At 39.0% G+C, this 20775-nt stretch overlaps 1 protein-coding gene and 1 pseudogene across 3 annotated transcripts; both read left to right on the top strand.

Moving 5' to 3' along the window:
• The first annotated feature begins 94 nt into the window (after positions 1-94).
• On the top strand, positions 95-3197 carry LOC127757261 (autophagy-related protein 8D). 3 transcript variants are annotated; one of them, XM_052282752.1, is made up of 5 exons: positions 95-275; positions 359-414; positions 2571-2623; positions 2685-2812; positions 2906-3197. In XM_052282752.1, exons 1-5 carry the CDS (start codon positions 239-241, stop codon positions 2995-2997), a joined length of 366 nt encoding a protein of 121 aa, XP_052138712.1. In that variant the 5' UTR covers positions 95-238; the 3' UTR covers positions 2998-3197. The 3 variants fall into 3 exon arrangements, with proteins under 3 accessions (XP_052138712.1, XP_052138711.1, XP_052138713.1); XM_052282751.1 differs by having other exon boundaries at positions 98-275; positions 359-2326; positions 2694-2812; positions 2906-3194; XM_052282753.1 differs by having other exon boundaries at positions 101-275; positions 2694-2812; positions 2906-3192.
• Positions 3198-5356: 2159 nt separating this feature from the next.
• Positions 5357-18188, top strand: LOC127757765 (ABC transporter G family member 41-like; annotated as a pseudogene).
• The last annotated feature ends 2587 nt before the right edge of the window (positions 18189-20775 follow it).

Below are 20775 nucleotides of genomic sequence, written 5' to 3'. Positions count from 1 at the left end.
GGCTGGGCTGGGCTGTTCTTCCTTTTTGTTTTGGGCTTTATTTTGCTCTTCTCTTCTTCTTCTTCTCGTCCTTTCCTCTTCTTCTGGAGTCTAGACGGATCTATCTATCCACCGAATTGTTCAATCCAAAGCCAAACCAACAAGCAAGCAACCAGCGAACCCTAGCTAGAGAGAGATTCGCATCAAGGAAGGAAGGAAGGAAGAAGAGCAGAGAGACTCATTTGAATTAGAGACAGAGATGAAGCCCAAGCCCTTCAAGGAGGAGTTCACCTTGGGTTAGTTCCTACTACTCCTCCATTCCTTCCTTTCAAATTTACTATTCATGTTCATGGATAGTATTGACTGAGATCGAATTCAGAGGAGAGGGCCAAGGAGTCGGCTGCCATGATCGCCTCCTACCCCGACAGGATCCCTGTACTATTTCTTCTCCTATTCTTTGATGCTTCATCACTGCTATCAATTTTCACTGCAAATTCCTCGTGCTTGCTGCTACCCCAACATACAGAAAAAAAAAACACACACACACACACAACACCTGATTATTCCCTTCACCCGTGCCAGCCGACTGCTATGGCGGCATGTGATTCTTTTGTTGTATGTTTTCTTCTTCACATGCACTTCTATAAACATATCATTGGAGTATGAGACTCATCATTGTGTCACAATAGTGCATCATATAATCATGTGATTGTTCAAGATGTTATTCAAATTCGTTCAAGTTTCTCCTGAGCGGCACAAGAAACTCAGGATAGGAGCTTTACCCATACCGTACTGATGATGATTGCTCAAAAATCAGACATTGTATATGGTTCTCCTTTGTGTCAGCCAGTAGTTCTTGCCAACACAAGTGCACATTTGCGTGTGGCAGTTTCATGGCAGAGCATATACGCGATCCATGGTTTTGGGTAATATTATCTAGCTTGTAATAAGAGGATGGAGGTGCTGCTTCATTACATATTCTATTTTTATTCATCTACCAACAAGGCTGTGATCACACACTTTCTATTTTGATACCATTGTACAAAATGAAAAAGGGTAGGTAGGTGGCTTCTATTATTTGCGAGTTGTTGACCTTGGCCATTATATTTCTTAGCTGTTTTATGTTACAGTGAATCAGGATTCAGGGTCAAAATCATATATATGGAGCACCATTCTTGCGGTATTCCTAGATATAAATAGTTTAAGTTTCACTGCCGGCTTTTTTTTTTCAGCAAAGTTAGCTTCAGTCAACTCTGTTGTGAATTGATTTAGATGGACCTTATGGATCATTGAATTCCATGGAAATACACTGAAACTGATGAGACGTGAGACTAAATCACCGACTACTTTTCGTTCTGCCCTTAATTGAAGGCCATATTTATTTGGGTTAATTAGATCTGTACCATTAAAAATTTATCGGTTTTGATATATACCATTACTATTTGTGTATTTGTAAAGATGCCATTGTTGCTTGTTTGTAATCTCAGTGATGCCACTAAGATATGTATTTTTGCATGTATTAGACAAAAATACCCTCATCTTCTACTTCTCTCTTCCCTTGTCCTCTCCTCTTTCTCTGCTCATGCTCCTCTCAGACCCAAATCCCGTTGTTGGCGATGCTTCCCTGCTGCTCTCCGATTGGGTCGACCCGTCTGCGTCCGCCGCCGGAGCTCGCGACGCTGGACAACACCGTGCAGGTCCACCGGTGCTCTTCATGAAGGCCGTCCTCGCTGCGTCGGGCATCGAGGTGGTCATCAGTGACGAGGTGGAGGAGGCAGTTGCTGGACCGGAGGTGGCGATGATGGCGCATCGGGCAGCTGCGAGCGTGGTGAGGGAGGTGCAGGAGCTCGCAGGAGAGAAGTGGCCACTCTTCACCGCTCTTTCCTTGGTCCTTCGATACTTCGGCATTGTCGTCGCCACCGCCCAGGGCTCCTCGCTGCGAGGAGAGGCGGACGGATCTGGGACACCATCGTCACTATCTCCATCAAGCGTCGGCCTCCATCTTCCCCATTTCCACCTTGCCAGCCGCAGAGAGGGACTAGGGGAGGGAGGAGCCGCATTGTCGGGGTAGTTGGAGGAAGATGCCGTCGGCGGCGGGGACCGAGGGCCCCATGGCAACGTTGTCGTCAGTGTGGAGCTCTGTGCAGGAGGACGCCAGTGGCCGCACGAGGTGGAGGGAGACGCGGACATCCTGGCCGAAGGAGCACCGGAGAGGAAGGAGATGGCGGCTGCGGTGGCCATGTCCATCGTTGGTCACGCTTGCCGCTGCCGTTGCCGAACTATCGCCTGTCTCTCGCGCCGTGGAAGAGAGGAGGAAGGAGAAAGGGAAAGAAGGGGAAAAAGACAGGTTGGTTCAATTTTTTTCATAAATGAATCCAAGGGGTAATTAGCATATCTCGAATATGTGTAAAATTATAATGGCACGGTTCCAAATACGTGAATACTAGTGGTATATTTTGAAATCAACATATTTTTAATGACATGGATCCAATTAACCCTTTAGTTTGTTTATGTGTTGCTTGAATTTTATGCTAACATGCTAGTATCTATGTTAGCAGGTAATTATCTAAAAAAAAAATCTATGTTGGCAGGTCATTGTTGAGAAATTTTCGAGGAGTAATCTTCCAGAATTGGAGAAGCGCAAGTAAGTAGCCAGTCTCCTGTTCTCAGAAGCTGGTTGAATTTGGAAGCCTGAAAAGCAGTAGTAATTGCAGGTACCTGGTTCCATGTAACATGCCAGTTGGGCAGTTTATTTTGATACTTCGTTCCAGGCTACATTTGTCTCCAGGAACAGCGTTGTTTGTGTTTGTCAACAACACTTTGCCCCAGACTGGTGAGTTTTGCATATGAAGTAGTGTTTTTTTGGGTCCCGCTTGATCCTCTGTTGAAGCTTCAGACATACTGTACAATTTTGTTGTGGCTGCAGTTCAGCTGATGGGCAGTGTGTATGAGTCATACAAAGATGAGGGCGATGGCTTCCTCTACTTGTGCTACAGCAGCGAGAAGACATTCGGTTGACCAACTCCTCCGTGGAGATCTGCTTTTACCTCGGGCGTCAATAACATATGCATGTATATATATTAGTATGATTAGAAATTACAATGATGTGTTATATATACTGTATATTGATTGATGTGAATGAAGTGTTACGAGGAGGAGAAAAGTTTCATACCGAACTTAATTATCCCACGTAAATTTGTGAGGCAAATTAAGGAGAACATAGATCACTCATTTTCAAAGCAGGATACAGAGAATTTTAGAGTTTAAATTTCCAAAGAGCTTTGTCCGAGCAGGCGATCACTCTATCAAGTCTTAAGTGTTGGGATACGCGTAGGCTACGATAGAATAAATCAAAATTTTCTATCGCGTAAACCAGAAACCATGCAAGTATTAGATCATAGATCGTTACCACTCGACGCGCTGCGCAGCGGAAGAAGACGTTGAGAAGTCGAAGGAACTCTCGCGAAGTAGCACGCGTCGATGTAGAGGAAGTAGTCGATCACACCGGCTCGACCTTCTCCTCCTCGTGCGTTCTCCTCGCCGTACTCCCACGCCGATCAGCACCGCAAACCAGCGGCGCCTCTACCGGTATCCACACGTACAGGGACGGAACGCCACGCGCATATGTGCTAGCACCCGCGCGTGGCTAGGGTTTTGCTCGGGGAGGGAAGTGACGGCTAGGGTTTCTCACGTGATGCCATCCTCCGCCGGTCACACCCCTCACGAATATATAGGATCCATCACTCGGGCCTCTAAGGTTTGTAGGACTCCTATCCGAATTAAGCTCATATTGGATCTCTATCCAATCCTCTTATTCCGGCCTATTAAGCGTGCGACCCTGTAGGTTCATATATACTCGGCTGTAACCCGAAAACTCCTTTTCGGTCCACGCGTCAACAGCGGCCCCTAGCAGAACGTATTGACCCACCGGGCATACATAAATATCATATCGGCTGAACCTTTAGTGTATACTTGTATGAATCCCTTTGCCTCACGATATCGATTAAGCTCAAGGCTAGATATGTGCCATCCTCTAATAGCTCAATCATTCACTCGAACCTGTTGATAGATTATATAACTTGTGATTGACTCCTCAATCACCTTTGGCATGGCCATGCACTTCCATAATCTACAACATCGAGGGGCCCAGAGATATCTCTCTATAGGAGGGGCAAATCTCATTTTGATTATTCATATCCCATTACATGTTTCATAGCATACCCGAAAACTACTTTTATAACTACCCAATTACGGAGTAGCGTTTAGCAGTCCCTAAGTAAGCTACTACATATGTTGAGAACCATGATAATCTCAGGTATAAGGATTCAACACCAACACTCAATGAGATCACTGATGACACAACACATATGGCTCTTGCAGTGTCTCATGTTGGGTCTATCCAACAACATGTTCACCAACATGTGTCCACATTATTAATTTGGTATCTCTATACCATGATCCATGAGACATGATCATCAATTAATACATGTGCTGATCATATAAACATATTTGTTCCACATATGATATTTGATCAGGGATCCTTTAGAAATAGTAACAAACAACATAAAGAGTCTCGTGAAAGAATCACATATTCATTAACCAATAAGGAGTTATCTATTTCAAGGAACAATGTCGGATAAATATGTAAACATATTATGTGATACAATCATCTCTATGATTGACTCTAGGGCATATCACTAACATCAAGTGCACCCCAACCATTTTCCTTCACATGTAAGCTTGCTTGTACATACAGTACAATGCTTGACTTCAACTTGGAAAATGGCATCCATGTATATATGTGTATGTTTTATATACTGATAAGTACTCTAGTTTTGAATAGTCCACTGATCTCATTAGTTTGATTTAATTTTCAGGAACGAACAATGCAAGGCGTGCGTGCATGTGCTAATTTGAGATATATGACCGGATGGATCTAGGCTTAGATCATGCATGCATCTAGCCGGTCCTGAAATATACGGTATATATATATGGAAATACTTCGTAGTAGGAGTCATGCATGTGCGGATGGCGTCATTGCTTAGCTTAGCAATAGCATCGATTAGAAAAATCCAGGAACACACATCCAGATGAGTGTCATGACGACGACACAACTCGATCAATTAATGAGTGTCATCAATTAATACATGTGCTGATCATACAAATCGATCGATCGAGTGGTTTGTATTTTGTCCACACAATATGTATATGCCCATAATAATTATGTTATCAATTAATTATCGTTTTGTCAACAAAGAAGGAAGAAAATGGAAGTTGCTCTGGAGCAAGCAACCGCGCAGACCAGCTGCGGGCAAAACGTGTTTTTTTTATGTATAGTTGGATGACGTCGATCGATGCTGGCTGTCAACAAGACAACAACAATCATCAGTATAACTAATTCAGTGCAACTGAAATTTCTCCTCAACGTTTAGCGGCAGCAGCATCCAGAAATTAAGATGAGCCAATTAGAGGTGGTTGAGATGGAGGACAAGAAGCAGCAGCAGCAGCAGCAACGAGAAGCAGAAGCATCAGTAGTGCCTTCATCGTTGCGAGCTGCGGCAACCAGGAGCCTGTCGTCCTTGTCGTCGTCGTTGCGCTGGGATCATCGTGGGGACGACGCACTGAGATGGGCGGCCATCGAGAGGCTGCCCATCTTGGACAGGATGCGCACGTCGGTGCTAATCCTTGATCAGATTAATTGTTGTTGATGAGCTAGAATCAAAAGGGGCCGGCCGGCGTTGAGCAGCACTAGCTAGCTAGCTAGCATGATCAACGAAGAGGTGGAGATGGAGGACAAGATCAAGAAGAAGCAGCAGCAGCATCAAGAAGAAGAAGAAGAAGAAGAAGAAGAAGAAGCAGAAGAAGAAGAAGAAGAAGAAGAAGAAGAAGAAGAATAAGAAGAAGTAGAAATAGAGGAGAAGGCGGTGTCAGTGCGCGCGCTGTCATCGTCGTTGCGAGCTGCGGCAACCAGGAGCATGTCGTCCTTGTCGTCGTCGCTGCGCTGGGATCGTGGAGACGTCGACGCCGCTGCCGAAGAGGAAGCTGAGCTGACATGGGCGGCCATCGAGAGGCTACCCACCTTCGACAGGATGCGCACGTCGGTGCTGTCGTCGGAGGCGGTGGACGTGCGGCGGCTGGGGGTGGCGGAGCGGCGGGTGTTGGTGGAGAGACTGGTGGCCGACATCCAGCGCGACAACCTGAGGCTGCTCCGCAAGCAACGGCGGAGGATGGAGAGGGTGGGCGTCCGGCAGCCGACGGTGGAGGTGCGGTGGCGCAACGTGCAAGTGGAGGCCGACTGCCAAGTGGTTTCCGGCAAGCCGCTGCCCACGCTCCTCAACACCGTGCTCTCCCTGCAGCAGGTGCTCACCACCGCGCTGGGGTTGAGCCGCCGGCATGCAAGGATCCCCATTCTCAACGACGTCACCGGAATCCTCAAGCCTTCCAGGTATGTCGATAGTTGTATTCCTCCCATCCAGCTCGATCGATTAATTGATTAGCCTCTCATGGTGATCTGAGGTGATCGATCCATCGAGATGTATGTGTTGTGTGCAGGCTGACCCTCCTCCTTGGGCCTCCCGGCTGCGGCAAAACCACCCTCCTGCTCGCCCTTGCAGGAAAGCTCGACAAAAATCTCAAGGTTATTTACTTCTTCATTCCCAACCAATTGCATGTGATTCTTCCACCAATTAAGTATCTAATCACAAGTAACCAGCCAAACAGCAGCTACATATTTTGATCATCAATAATCGGCTACTCACTGTATTATCACCGCATTGCATAATGCATTTTGCATTGCAGGTGACCGGCGAAGTTGAGTATAATGGGGCCAATCTGAATTCCTTTGTTCCAGAGAAGACATCAGCTTATATTTCTCAGTATGATCTTCATGTCCCTGAGATGACTGTCAGACACTTTACTTCTCTGCAAGGTTTCAGGGCGTTGGCACTAGAGCAGGTACATATAACACATTTAATTATCTGTCTCATGTTTGTTTACTTACTCAACTTAACCAAGTACCGTTATTTTTCTTGTGCAAACTAGAGATCATGAAGGAAGTCATTAGGAGGGAGAAGGAGGCCGGGATTACCCCTGACCCTGACATAGATACATATATAAAGGTAAACACTAACCACCCATTCATGTATTCCTTTTATTTCTTTCCCCTTGTCTCTGTTATAGGAATGCTTTCTTTTGCCATCTCTATTGTGTAAAAGAAGCCAATAATGATGGAGGTGACTCTGCCACTCCCACCACCTCTCGAGTTGAAGGGACCTTTTGAGGACAAATACATAGTTGTGTGTGTTGCTTAATATGTTATGAACTGATATTTGTTTAGGAATTATATAAGATATTTCAAATTTAAAACTTATAACATACTTTTTAAATTTCATTGCAACACATTGGTATTTGGATAGTGTATCTAAACAACAGTGAAAACTTGTCTCATTTTCCTCATACAGTTTGGCGTTGGAAAAAATAGTTTGGTGTTTAGCCATTTGTAATCTAAATGGCATAAGCTCTACCATTACAATTCAATTAGGTATTTTTGTAGGCAATATCTGTGGAAGGCTTAGAAAGGAGCATGCAGACAGATTACATTATGAAGGTAACTGGTCCAATGAAGAATGCTCAGTCCAATGATCAATGCTCAGGGATCTTAATACATAACTTTTAACCTTATGTATAATGTATCTCTTGCTTAATAGATTATGGGACTTGACATTTGCGCTGACATAATAGTCGGAGATATAATGAGAAGAGGAATTTCAGGTGGTGAAAAGAAGAGACTAACCACAGGTGATTTAACCGTATATATATACCAATACCAGGATGGCGTTTGTATCTCTCAATTGAAATATAGCAGTAATAATTAAAACACTCAATTCAACAACTAAAATTCTGCAATTATGTATGGGAGGATCTACACCCTTGTAAATTCCAATGCTAAACATAATAGTACTATTGAACTACACTCTAGCTAACCAACAAATACATGTAGTGTTCCAATAAAAAAACAAATACAGGTAGTATATATTTTCTATTCATAAAAACATGTATGCTAGCCACCAAACTAAAGGTATCATGCCAGCAAGTTTTTTCCAAACAAAAAACAAAAGGAATAGGGTTATCTTCATTTATGCCATACAAGCTCAATTTTTTTTTGGGACAAGTCAAGTTGTTAATTCAATGCAAGATGCTTGTTTTTCCTTTTATTTATATTGAAACATCGTCTTGGAACCAGGGGAGATGATAGTTGGACCTTCAAGAGCACTTTTCATGGATGAAATATCAACCGGGTTGGACAGCTCTACCACCTTCCAAATTATTTCTTGCCTCCAACAAGTGGCTCATATCTCAGAGTCTACCATACCTGTCTCTCTCCTTCAACCAGCACCAGAGACTTATGATCTTTTTTATGATATTATCTTGATGGCTGAAGGAAAAATTGTATACCATGGGTCTAAGAGTTGCATTATGAATTTTTTTGAATCATGCGGGTTCAAGTGCCCGGAAAGAAAAGGAGCAGCTGATTTTCTACAGGAGGTACATGAGAAAAGTACTATTAGTTCAAAAAGTCTTACTGATCAGCGAAGTGAGATTGTTTAAAATGAACACTATCAGCATCAAGTACTTGTTGGAAATTAATGACTTGAAGTTGAAGTGTGTGTATTTGAGTTGGTGTGTATAGCTCCCCAAATTGAAACAACAAGAGTTAATGGTTTATTTGATATGATATTGGAGAAAGAAAAGGAGGAATACAAGACACTTGGGCCATGCATTTTATCTAAATAATTAGTTAGGCATGATAAGAAGTGGATATTTGAGCTTCCATAATTCTAATATAATCTGCCATGTCATTTGTCCTACTTAGGGATTTCGTCCGATGCAATATGGATAAACTAAATTGGACATTTTAGGTTCTATAGTATTCCAAATAGCCATTGTTTTATAGAGACATGCCTTTTTAATTAGTCTCTGCATTTTGTATATTGTACTTATAATGTTGGTACAAGTTCAAGATACAACTTTTTAATATTAAGCAGTTGAGTATTGGTTAGTATGATGTGTCTTTGACTTTCCGGTTAATATTTCTCTTCTAAACTTACGTATAGGTTTTGTCTAAGAAAGACCAACAACAATACTGGAGTCATACTGAGGAAACATACAACTTTATTACTGTTGATCACTTCTGTGAGAAATTTAAAGCATCTCAAGTTGCTCAAAATCTTGTTGAAGAGCTTGCGAATCCCTTTGATAAATCAGAAGGACACAATAATGCATTGTCCTTAAATATCTACTCACTAACCAAGTGGGATCTCCTCAAGGCATATTTTGCAAGGGAAATCCTTCTCATGAGAAGAAATGCCTTCATCTACATAACAAAAACTGTTCAGGTAAGGAAGTAGAAATATCTCTTTTGGAGAAAATTGCAGTTCAAATGTTCATAGTTTTGAGTATAGATGAATACATTCTATGATACAAAACATCCAGTTTTTGACACCTGATTTATGATGTTACACCCAATGTCACGTAGCTATGTTTTCTCATGTTTACTATGCACAATTTAGGCTACAGATAGTACTATATCAACACCAAAAACAATGGAGGTTGTAATATATCAAGGTTTCTAGTTGAAATTTGATATCTTTAAAATTCTTCCTATATTTCAATTGACACATGAATTACATTAACTTTGGCATTATTATTTTTCAAGGAATTGAGGTTTTTGTTAGAAGAGTATATCTTACATAATATGCCCTCCATTCCATAAAAATCCAATCCTAGCTACGAACCTAGAAACATGCGTATCCAGGTTCGTAGCTAGGATTGGTCCTTTTTTGGGACGGAGTAGTATATAATATAGTTGTTTGAAATTTGGATGAGCCAAAACTTTAGTTTTTGCATTTTCTCAACAAATTAACATATTACATGTTCTTTTTAGCTTGGATTACTTGTTGTTATTACTGGGACAGTGTTTCTACGGACACATATGGGGGTCGATAGGGCCCATGCTGACTATTATGCTCCTTCTTTTAGTTAATGGTTTCCCTGAGTTGGCTATGGCAGTTACCAGACTTCCTGTCTTTTACAAACAAAGAGACTACTATTTCTATCCGGCGTGGGCTTATGCAATACCTGCTTTTATACTAAAGATTCCAGTTTCTTTAGTTGAGTCAATAACTTGGACATCAATATCTTACTACCTAATTGGCTATACTCCAGAAGCATCCAAGTTAAATTACACTCTATTGTAAAAGTCTTGTACACATGAAGTACGCATTCGATTGCACTGTATTATTGGCTCTTTCCGGTTGTTCTTATGTGTGAACATTTCATACCTATGAGGTCACCTGTCACCTAAACATTACGGCCACCATATATAGGGCAAACATAGGTGTATTTATTTTTACTATTAAGGTTTCAATGATGTTGGCTACCAAAATAAGACTACAGGATTTCCTTATATAAAACTATCTAGACTCTATTTTAGTGTTTATTCGTATTACCTCATCTTTAAGATGCAATGACTATGTTGTGTGTTAACATACTCAATTCTTGTGTTTAGATTTTTCCGCCAGCTCCTCATTCTATTCCTTGTCCACACTGGAGCATTATCGTTGTTTTGATGTGTCGCCTCATACTGTCAAACAATGGTGGCTGGTTCAGTTGGTGGTACCATGTCATTTCTAGTCATCCTTCTATTTGGGGGCTTTATCATTCCTCGACGTAAGCCACTGTCTCTTTTCCATAATCCCTACTATGCTAACAAGACATCATTCGAAATTTCTACTAATTCTTGTGTACTTGGTTATGTATTAAACAATCATTGCTAATTAACACCATGCGTGCCATATTTTACAGCATCTATGCCTAATTGGCTAAAATGGGGATTTTGGATCTCTCCATTGTCATATGCTGAGATAGGGTTAACTGTAAATGAGTTTTTGGCACCACGATGGCTAAAGGTACGTGTTGTTGCATCCTTAGCCTATCTTTTAGATAAGGTGAGTACCTTCTACTTAGATTCCAATATGAAAAGACTATTTTTTTCTATGTTATTAGACCACAACGTCTGGTGTAACACTTGGAAGGAGGGTAATAATGGATCGAGGACTAGACTTCTCTAGCTACTTCTGTTGGATTTCCGTCGGTGCATTGGTTGGGTTTATTTTGTTGCTTAATGTAGGTTATGCCATTGGCTTGACCATTATGAAACGTAAGTATGATATGTGAAATAACATTAAATAATACATCCACTATCCATATTTATCAAAGCATATGCCCCTTTGATGTTTTTAAATAGTTCCATTCTCTCAACCATTATTCTGATACCATATGGACCTCAGCTCCAGGAACTTCCTATATCTCGTGATAAGTTTGCCACATTTGATCGAAGAGGCAAATACATGTCCAAGGACATGGACAATAGGATGCCTAAGTTACAAGTAGGAAATGCTTTGGCACCTAACAAGACTGGTTAGTTCAATCTATACATTCTATGACTAAATGCATCTCATATTAAATACATCAATAATGTGATCTTGTGCAGGGACGATGGTGTTACCTTTCACACCACTTACAATATCATTTCAAGATGTGAACTACTATGTAGACACCCCCGTGGTAATTCTAAACTCCTAATAGTCAAGACAATTAGTAGTGGAAGAAAATCATGCTTAGTTGTTGACTGTTATGAATTTCAGTAGTCAAAGAGAACAATATATTCACTTGTTCTATTAGCATGTGCTTCATGGCTATTCCCATATATTTAGAAGTATAATAGGCTGAAATCAATGTTGAGTGTATTCTCAATTTAGGAAATGAGGGAGCAAGGTTACAAGGAGCGAAAGCTACAACTACTGCACAACATCACAGGAGCTTTCCAACCAGGGGTTCTCTCAGCACTCATGGGAGTTACTGGAGCAGGAAAAACAACTCTACTTGATGTTCTTGCTGGAAGGAAAACCGGTGGTGTTATTGAAGGAGATATACGAGTAGGAGGTTATCCTAAAATTCAACAAACTTTTGCAAGGATATCAGGCAACTATGAACAAACCGATGTTCATTCCCCACAAATCATAGTAGAGGAGTCTGTTGCATATTCAGCTTGGTTGCGGCTACCAACAGAAGTTGATTCAAAAACAAGAAGAGTGAGTTTTCATTGTTAAAACAAAATATAAAAAAATTGAAATATACATGTGTAAATCAATATAATAATATTATTACAATTTAATATTGCATAATTGAGATGGAACTATGATCTAACACATATATAATTTTTTTGCCATCATAGGAATTTGTTAATGAAGTTATTCAAAAAATTGAGTTGGATGATATTAGAGATGCTTTAGTAGGACTACCAGGGGTAAGTGGGCTATCTACAGAGCAAAGGAAACGTCTCACTATTGCAGTGGAGCTTGTGTCCAATCCTTCAGTCATATTCATGGATGAGCCAACATTAGGCTTGGATGCACGAGCAGCTGCTATTGTCATGCGTGCGGTGAAGATGTCGCAGACACAGGTCGAACAGTTGTGTGCATCATTCACCAACCAAGTATTGAAATATTTGAGGCCTTTGATGAGGTACTTTCAAGTTATTGTGTTGCATATATAACTCAATAGTCTTATCTAGGACTAACTATGAAGTGTAAAGAATAGCTCTCATGGAATTAAAAAAATACGCTTTAAAGTGGTCATATGTTACATTAATTATTCATAAGAGTTTTAGCAGACTTGTTCAACTACACACGCCCTCTATTACTATATCAGATATGAAGAAAAAAATATGATACATATTTGTACGTAAACTTACTACATAAACAATACATGTAAGATGATTATAGTCTAGGGGTATTTCAAGTTACAACTTCTATGGAGTATTCATTTACTTTTCTAGACAAAAACATCATGTTGATAACTCGACATGTCTTCATTACCAAAAGTTTCTTAATTTGCTATAGTAGATAGATCTTTACGGCTTAATTTACTGGGCTAAGAGCATACAACTGTAACCTTTTTAAGTATTCATGGTGTTGGAGAAGTTAAGCATGAATTTTTTTTTCAATAATAATGGGAGATATTTTGTGTATATTTATGTGCATTAGTGATATTAAAATTCTTTAGTTTGCATGAGTAAAATAAAAGTGAAATACCTTATAACTAATTAGCTTAAATATATATTTAGCTTATGCTAATGAAAAGGGGTGGAGAGTTGATATATGCTGGGCCTCTTGGCCTCCATTCATCTAACGTCATCCACTATTTCAAGGTATCAATTGACAACTTGAATTTGTTCATTTGTATATTGCTTGTATAAAAGTATCTAGCTAAATAAAATTTGATTCGTATCACCATTCATATATCTGTGATGAAAACCAATTAAAGTTGACCTAGCTACCTACATCTGATTTCGTTATTTTCATGACCTAAGTTTTCAAGAAGTTACAAACTAATCACTAGTTATGATTTTTCTCTACATTTCCAGTCCATTATTTTCTATTTAGCGTCGTGCGCATGTGCTACAACGGATCCAAACTAATATATATTAAGTCTAAACTACAAAATTATATTCCATTAAATCCTTAATATGTGTGCATAATTATGAGGCAAGTTGACCACAAATGTATATACATATGCAAAGATGCAATACTTTCCTACAAAGTTTTACAACAATACATGTATTCCTACATTTTTACAGCCATAAAGGTTTTTAAATGGGCGTGGGTGAAGAACATATCATCACCCTCAACTCTCTCTATCTATATATGTATAATTGGGTATAGTAGGCATTGTATATGTAGAGCGAGTTGTTCGTATAAATCCATTATCCAGATGTTACATTTCCAATGTACATTGCATATGATGAAGCAAGCAATGTGAATCTTTTGATTTCCTTAATAAATATATGTCTTTTGTATTTTCAAGAAGTAATTTATTTATGTCACATTATTCTTACAATTCCCTTCTCCAAGCATCACTATTTCCAATGTACATTGTACATTACATTTATATTACGTGTCATATAAAAATCTATTCTTTGGATTCCATGATTTCTAATGTCTGTATTAGATGATGGGACGTGCAATATAATCATAAACACACTTCTTTTGAACCGTGGAATAAGAATATATTTTTTCACTATCGAGTACCTAACCTTTTCTCTTTGATTTTCCAGACAATTCTTGGGGTACCCAATATCAAGGATAACTACAACCCATCAACATGGATGCTCGAAGTTACTTGTGCATCTATGGAAGCTCAATTGGGAGTAGATTTTGCCCAAATTTACAGGGAATCAACCATGTGCAAGTAAGTTTTTAAAAACTCAGCACATTTGGATCTAGCGCCATTTATATATCCAAAACAAGTTACACATAAAATGCAAGGGGGCTTGGGTGCCAAGAGCGGTCTTGATAAAATAATTGACCAAATGATACTTAAGTGTGTCATCACGCCACTTGTAATTAACAATATTCTCACCTGTGGGAAAAACAAACTTGGTATGATGTAAGTAATTGGTTATTGAAGGGACAAGGATGCTCTAGTGAAGAGTTTGAGCAAACCAGCTCTAGGCACGAGTGATCTCCATTTCCCAACACGGTTTCCACAGAAGTTTGGGGAGCAACTAAAAGCCTGCATCTGGAAGCAGTGTTTGTCATATTGGAGAAGTCCTTCCTACAACCTAGTGCGAATTGTATTCATAACAATCTCCTGCATTGTCTTCGGTGCATTGTTCTGGCAGCAAGGCGACATCAACCACATGTATGTATTGTGAACCATCACTATGTCCATCCTTGATAAACATATATAGAGGAAGCATGTTCATATGCATATGATTGATATGATTTGTATTGATCCTTTTTTTAATTTCTTTTTTTTTGTTTCATTGGTGGGTAGAAATGACCAACAAGGTCTATTCACCATACTAGGGTGCCTGTACGGCACCACTCTTTTTACTGGCATCAATAACTGCCAATCGGTGATGCCGTTCGTCTCCATTGAGCGCTCTGTCGTTTATAGGGAGAGGTTTGCAGGAATGTACTCTCCTTGGGCCTACTCCTTGGCACAGGTATCTCATATCCTCAAGACCTTAACCTTATATGTAAAAGACTTAGTTGTATTATGCTTGGGCTTAATATGACTTTCTATTTGTTGTTCATTTGCATCTTGGGGCTGGCTGGAGTAGGTTGCAATGGAGATCCCTTATGTGTTGGTGCAAATACTGTTGATCATGTTCATAGCTTATCCGATGATAGGGTATGCATGGACTGCTGCAGCTAAGTTCTTTTGGTTCATGTACACCATAGCGTGCACGCTGCTGTACTTCCTCTACTTGGGAATGATGATAGTGGCACTCCCCCCAAATATCCAAGTGGCATCTATATTGGCATCCATGTTCTACACCCTGCAGAACCTCATGTCTGGCTTCATCGTGCCTGCACCAGTAAGCAAAACCATCATCTCACCTGAATAATTATTGCTTAATAATGTAAGTATGTATACATAGCATTACAAAATGCATAAATATATGGTTTACTGATATGGCAGCAAATTCCGAGATGGTGGATATGGTTGTACTACACTTCCCCATTGTCGTGGACACTCAACGTTTTCTTTACCACACAATTTGGGGATGAGCATGAGAAGGAGATTTCTGTATTTGGAGAGACTAAATCTGTGGCCGCCTTCATCAAGGACTACTTCGGTTTCCGCCGTGACCTACTGCCACTAGCAGCCATAATTTTGGCCATGTTTCCCACCCTGTTTGCCATCCTTTTTGGTCTCAGCATCTCCAAGCTCAACTTCCAAAGGCGATAAATAGCATAGAAGTGGCATATGACATGCTTCATTCCTTTGGCACATATACATACATATACAATTGGGCACACCAAGATTCTATACTCACTCCAATGGTGGTGGCGTTGAACCTACCACCCCTCCTACTTCTTAATATTACATAACAACTAAATTTAAATGGATATCCCTATTTCCTATAGGAAAAATGTGGGTAACACATTTCATGTAAAATATGATTGATTTATTTTAGAAAATATTGTGATATTTTTCCTTTTATCCGTAGCAAAGCACGGGCATTAGCTAGTATTTAGAAAGTTGTTAATGAACCTTTGGTCCAATCATTTGATGAGAAAAATAAACAAATCAATTTAAAAGGAGTAAAACTTAGCAAACCCCATGTTTTATTTCAAAGTTGCATAAAACCCTAGATATTATGACCGGTGGCACATAACCCCATGTATTATGGTTGTAAAGTTTCACAAACCTTACTCTTATGCACGTTGAGCGAATTAGTTATAAAACTTTAAAACATAGTGTATTTGAATACTTTTTAATTATTGAGTTCTTTACTAAGGTTGATAGTTTAACTGTTTGCTACTTTGAAAGATATCGTTTCAAATATGGTTAAAGTAATCAAGATTTAAATAAAGATGGGGTTTACAAAATTTAGACCATAAAACCTGTGGTTATATGCGACAAGTGACCATACCTGTGGTTTTCTACAACACTGACAATAAAATATAGGGTTTTCTAAAATATACTAGTTTAGAAAGTTAGCAAAGGGGTTGAGAAAAAGATGTACCAAGAAATCCAAGGGATAATCATAATTCTATACTCAAACATGTTAAATTCCTAAAATTTTACAAAATACCCATTTTTCATGTTGTAAAGATAGTTTTTTTTACTCTAATTAAGAGATAGAAATAGAGCTTTCCCTTATTTTTTTTTCTTTTTTAACTATCACAGACTTGCATGGATGACACATAATAGATACATATCTTTTTCCATGTGTATTTACTTGAACTTTTGGACCAGTGTACTCATATTAAGAAGTGTGTACGATTAAAAGTAGGATTGATATGCCTTAATATCTCATACTAGTAAAGCAAAGGCAAAATATTATGGACAGGTAGGGTGTCATGAAAATCATAAAGTATTAAGGGCTCATTTGGAACTTGGGAATTCTTCTAATCCTACAAAAATTAAACCAATTGCTATAAAAGTCCATAAAATTTCTAATGTTTCGAAACACACCCATAAACTTTCTAAGTCCATAAAATATTAGCATAAAAAAGTGAATAAACAAAAATGACCAAAACCACAGCATTGTCTCTCTACCCCTAGCATTCTCTAGCAGTGTGAGAGTTTACCTTTCCCATGGATGGGTGGATACTGACACTAGTGGTACCTCAATTTCCATCATTTTTTAACAAATTCCAATGGAATTTTATTAAAATTTACTATTTTAAATTTGAATTTCTCAAAATATATTCAAAATTTACCTCGAAACGTGATTATGTCCCGGCTTGAAATCTCAAAATTTTACGGTTTTCGACTTTTCCCCTTCAAAACATGGACCCTAAGAGCGGAGAGGGATTCTAATCATTCGGGTGGATGTCCACTCGTTTATCGCATGTCAACTAAATTGTTATGAAAAAATTGATTAATATGTAATATATCAGTCCATAAACATGTAAGGTCAAATTCGATTTCTACAAGTTGTAACAACAATAACAAAATAAACTTTAATTGGTATATGTATATTCACAGTCAATTATTATTTTTATTACAATTTATACTTGTTTGCTGAGCAATATATTACATATTAATCTACCGTATCTTTTTTTGAATTTTTTTATAAACCCTAAACCCTACATTATTTAGTTGATATATGATAACCGAGTGGACTTCCGTTGAAGTGATTATTAAAAACGCTGCTTTACTCTATGCTTTTAGGCAGACACCTGCTGCCTTGAAGAAAAAAGTTATATACATGTTTAGTAGAAATTGGCAGAAGTATACCATTGTGTTTAGTAAAAAGAGTTCGTGATTATCGGAAGCGGAGCACGTATCGGCTACCTTCTGCATCGGCTTATACCGAATTGGAAAGGGAGAAGCCGATGTAGCCGATTCTGGCAAGATGACTTTGGAATTATTGTCGGAATCGATTGAGACATTGTAAAAGTATTGCTAGGCATGGATTGAGTCCGAAGGAGGCAATTGTATCTATTAATTAGGATATTCTAGTATTTTCTTTATAGATATTTTGGTAAGAGTCTGCCTGAGGGACTTGTTCGTATTTTAGAGTTGTAATAGAAGTGGAGTCGTGTCCGATGTGGACATATTATGTATTTTGGGTATAAATATGACCCCGATACCTTGTAAACAATTAACACCAGTTCAATAACACTTTCGGCGCATTGCCACTTTTTTCTACTTTCATTGTTTCGACGAGTTCTTGCTTTCGAGTTGGGCTGCATCGGTTTCGATCTCCGACGAGAGGTAAAGCTTGTTATGGCGGCTTGCGTTCTCGGGATTAGTGCTTACATCTTTATGACACTCTAATATTGTTTATGTGAATCGTCGAGTTATCATATATGCTATATAATTTAGATCGATCTTACTATCCGATCCTGTCGGCTAGCTTTTTTCCATAAGAATCAGCCGATAGAGTTAGATAATATCGCCGAGTTAGATTATATAGTATATCCACCATCTTGAAAAGGCTTTCATTGATTTGTTTAGATCTTATGTTTCTCTTTATACTTAATGTTGCATTAGTTAAGTTTGATCTATTAAGTAAAATTTAGAACCACAATCTCTAACATGTCTCATGATTGCTAATAGAGATAGTATCGGAGTTTCAGCCGATCTTACCTGGTTTAGCTATCTTGTTCCTTTTCTATTTACTTGATGTGCTAAATCTGCCCTTTATATTAAGATCTCACTAAAGTGAAATATATTAAGCTCGATATCGATCTACCTAGGTTATCTTAACAATAGATTGATTCTTGTTTAATATATTTAACTTATAATGATATCTTAGTATAAAAATGTATCGGAACAATAGCCGATACACGCTAGATTTACCTATCGGCTATGCTATGAATACATATAATTTGTCCTTTGAAATATTTTTAAGCATAAGTGATTTATACTGTCTCAGCGGTTGTCCGATCTATCCTAATCACTTAGTTTAAACATGTTTTGAAGTATAGGTTATATATTGCTAATATCTAACATACGTCATCGGCAATCCAGCTGATCCGCCAACTGGCACGCTCTGAACCCAAAAACAGGGGTGTGAATTCGCAGCCCCTCCCTCCAGAACCGCTTAGCCAGCCCATCCGATGGACGGGCCCACTTACACATACCACCCCACTTACACTTTCGTCCTCGCTTCGTGTAAAATGGTTAACCGAGAGTGACATGGTTGGAGGGACAATACCTTATAAGTTGGTTCTAACCTTGCTAAACTAGTAAGGTGGTACTAAACATGAGCACCCAATTCTCATGGGTCACACATGCCAAATCCTAATTGGGCCACACAGGCCAAATCGTAATTGGGCCGGGATGTTACATGCAGCGAGTTTGCACGGTGAGTGTGTGAACTCGTAATGTGTTCATGATATCATAACAAGTTTGCATGATTAGGGCACGACTTCACACGGAGAAAATTGGGTGGATGCGAATTCGCGACACCGTGGATCGCATGATTAAATAATTAATTAGCATCACTATAAATTAATTAGTTGGTGGTTATTTCTAGTGTTATTAGCATTTAATTAACCGCTAATTCATTGTCAACATTTAATTTAGTAGGCATTTCGCTGTCCAGCCAAGCGAACTCGCGCGGGGTCAGAGATTTTTTTTATGTTTTAGAACTTTTAAATAAATAATTTTAATAATAGACCTTCCAGGAACTTATTTTTAAAAATGAACCTTTTTGTCACGCCATTGTAAATGGCATGGCCAATCTGAGCTACCACGCCATTGGTTGTGGCGTGGCAAAGGTTGCCCCGTGCAAGTCGTTGCCGTTTACAAGGCCAATTGGGCGCTGACGTGGCTACTTCCATGCCCGCCTTGTTCGCATGGCAGGGCAAAAATCCCAACTATTTTATATTTCTGAAGAAAAAAATATGATAAGAAAATTTCATGTGTTAGGAATATTTTTATTAATATCATGACCAATGTTGTTTATGATAAACGTGACAAGTTTGTACTTAGAAAATTGGTACTAAATGGGTAAAGATCGGATAAAGTATCTGCGGTATTTGTGAGGTATTACTAGAAAACTTCGTGTGGTTTTGATGGACTTGATTTATGTGTTGAAGATATGAATGGTTCAAGCATTGTCGATTCCTTATTCCCTATTTTCACTGCAATTTGGAAGGATGGAAATGACTAAATCCGGCATCACAAAGCAATCACTTGAATGCTAGTTGGAACAATATCGTGATAGGATGGAGGAGTAAGAACGCAAGTAGAAGGAAGAAAATGCAGTAGGATGCGGAAGCAACTTTATTAATAAAAATGAAACAGATCCATTACTTTTCGATTCGTGAACCATACAATAGCAGAAACCATTAGGAGCATACGATAATAAAGCTAAATCGTCGCATAGATGAACGATATGGGTTTCTCTGTGGCAATGAATCAACGACAGCGAATATTAAATATTCACAATTAGCACTAGTTATGGAACAATACAGCGGTGGAATACAACAATTTCTACACCAAAATAAGCACAACATGCTACATAATCACAAAAACCTAAAAATATCGTGTTCGTGCTATCCCATGTCTAACCCCACTTTTAACCATATCATAAAAAAAACCGTATTTCCACATAAATAACTCTAACATAAACGAGTACTACTCCATAATACACCTCGATCTACTCCGATCCATCCCCATGAATCTCATTACCACATATTTCAATCACATTACATTCAACATTAAACATTACAAATACATGCAAAAACGAGAGAAAACGAC

The sequence above is a fragment of the Oryza glaberrima genome, chromosome 12 (genome assembly GCF_000147395.1).
Source record: "Oryza glaberrima chromosome 12, OglaRS2, whole genome shotgun sequence".
NCBI lineage: Eukaryota > Viridiplantae > Streptophyta > Magnoliopsida > Poales > Poaceae > Oryza > Oryza glaberrima.
Note: the sequence above shows the minus strand (reverse complement) of the source record. Positions and strands in the feature narration are given on the sequence as shown.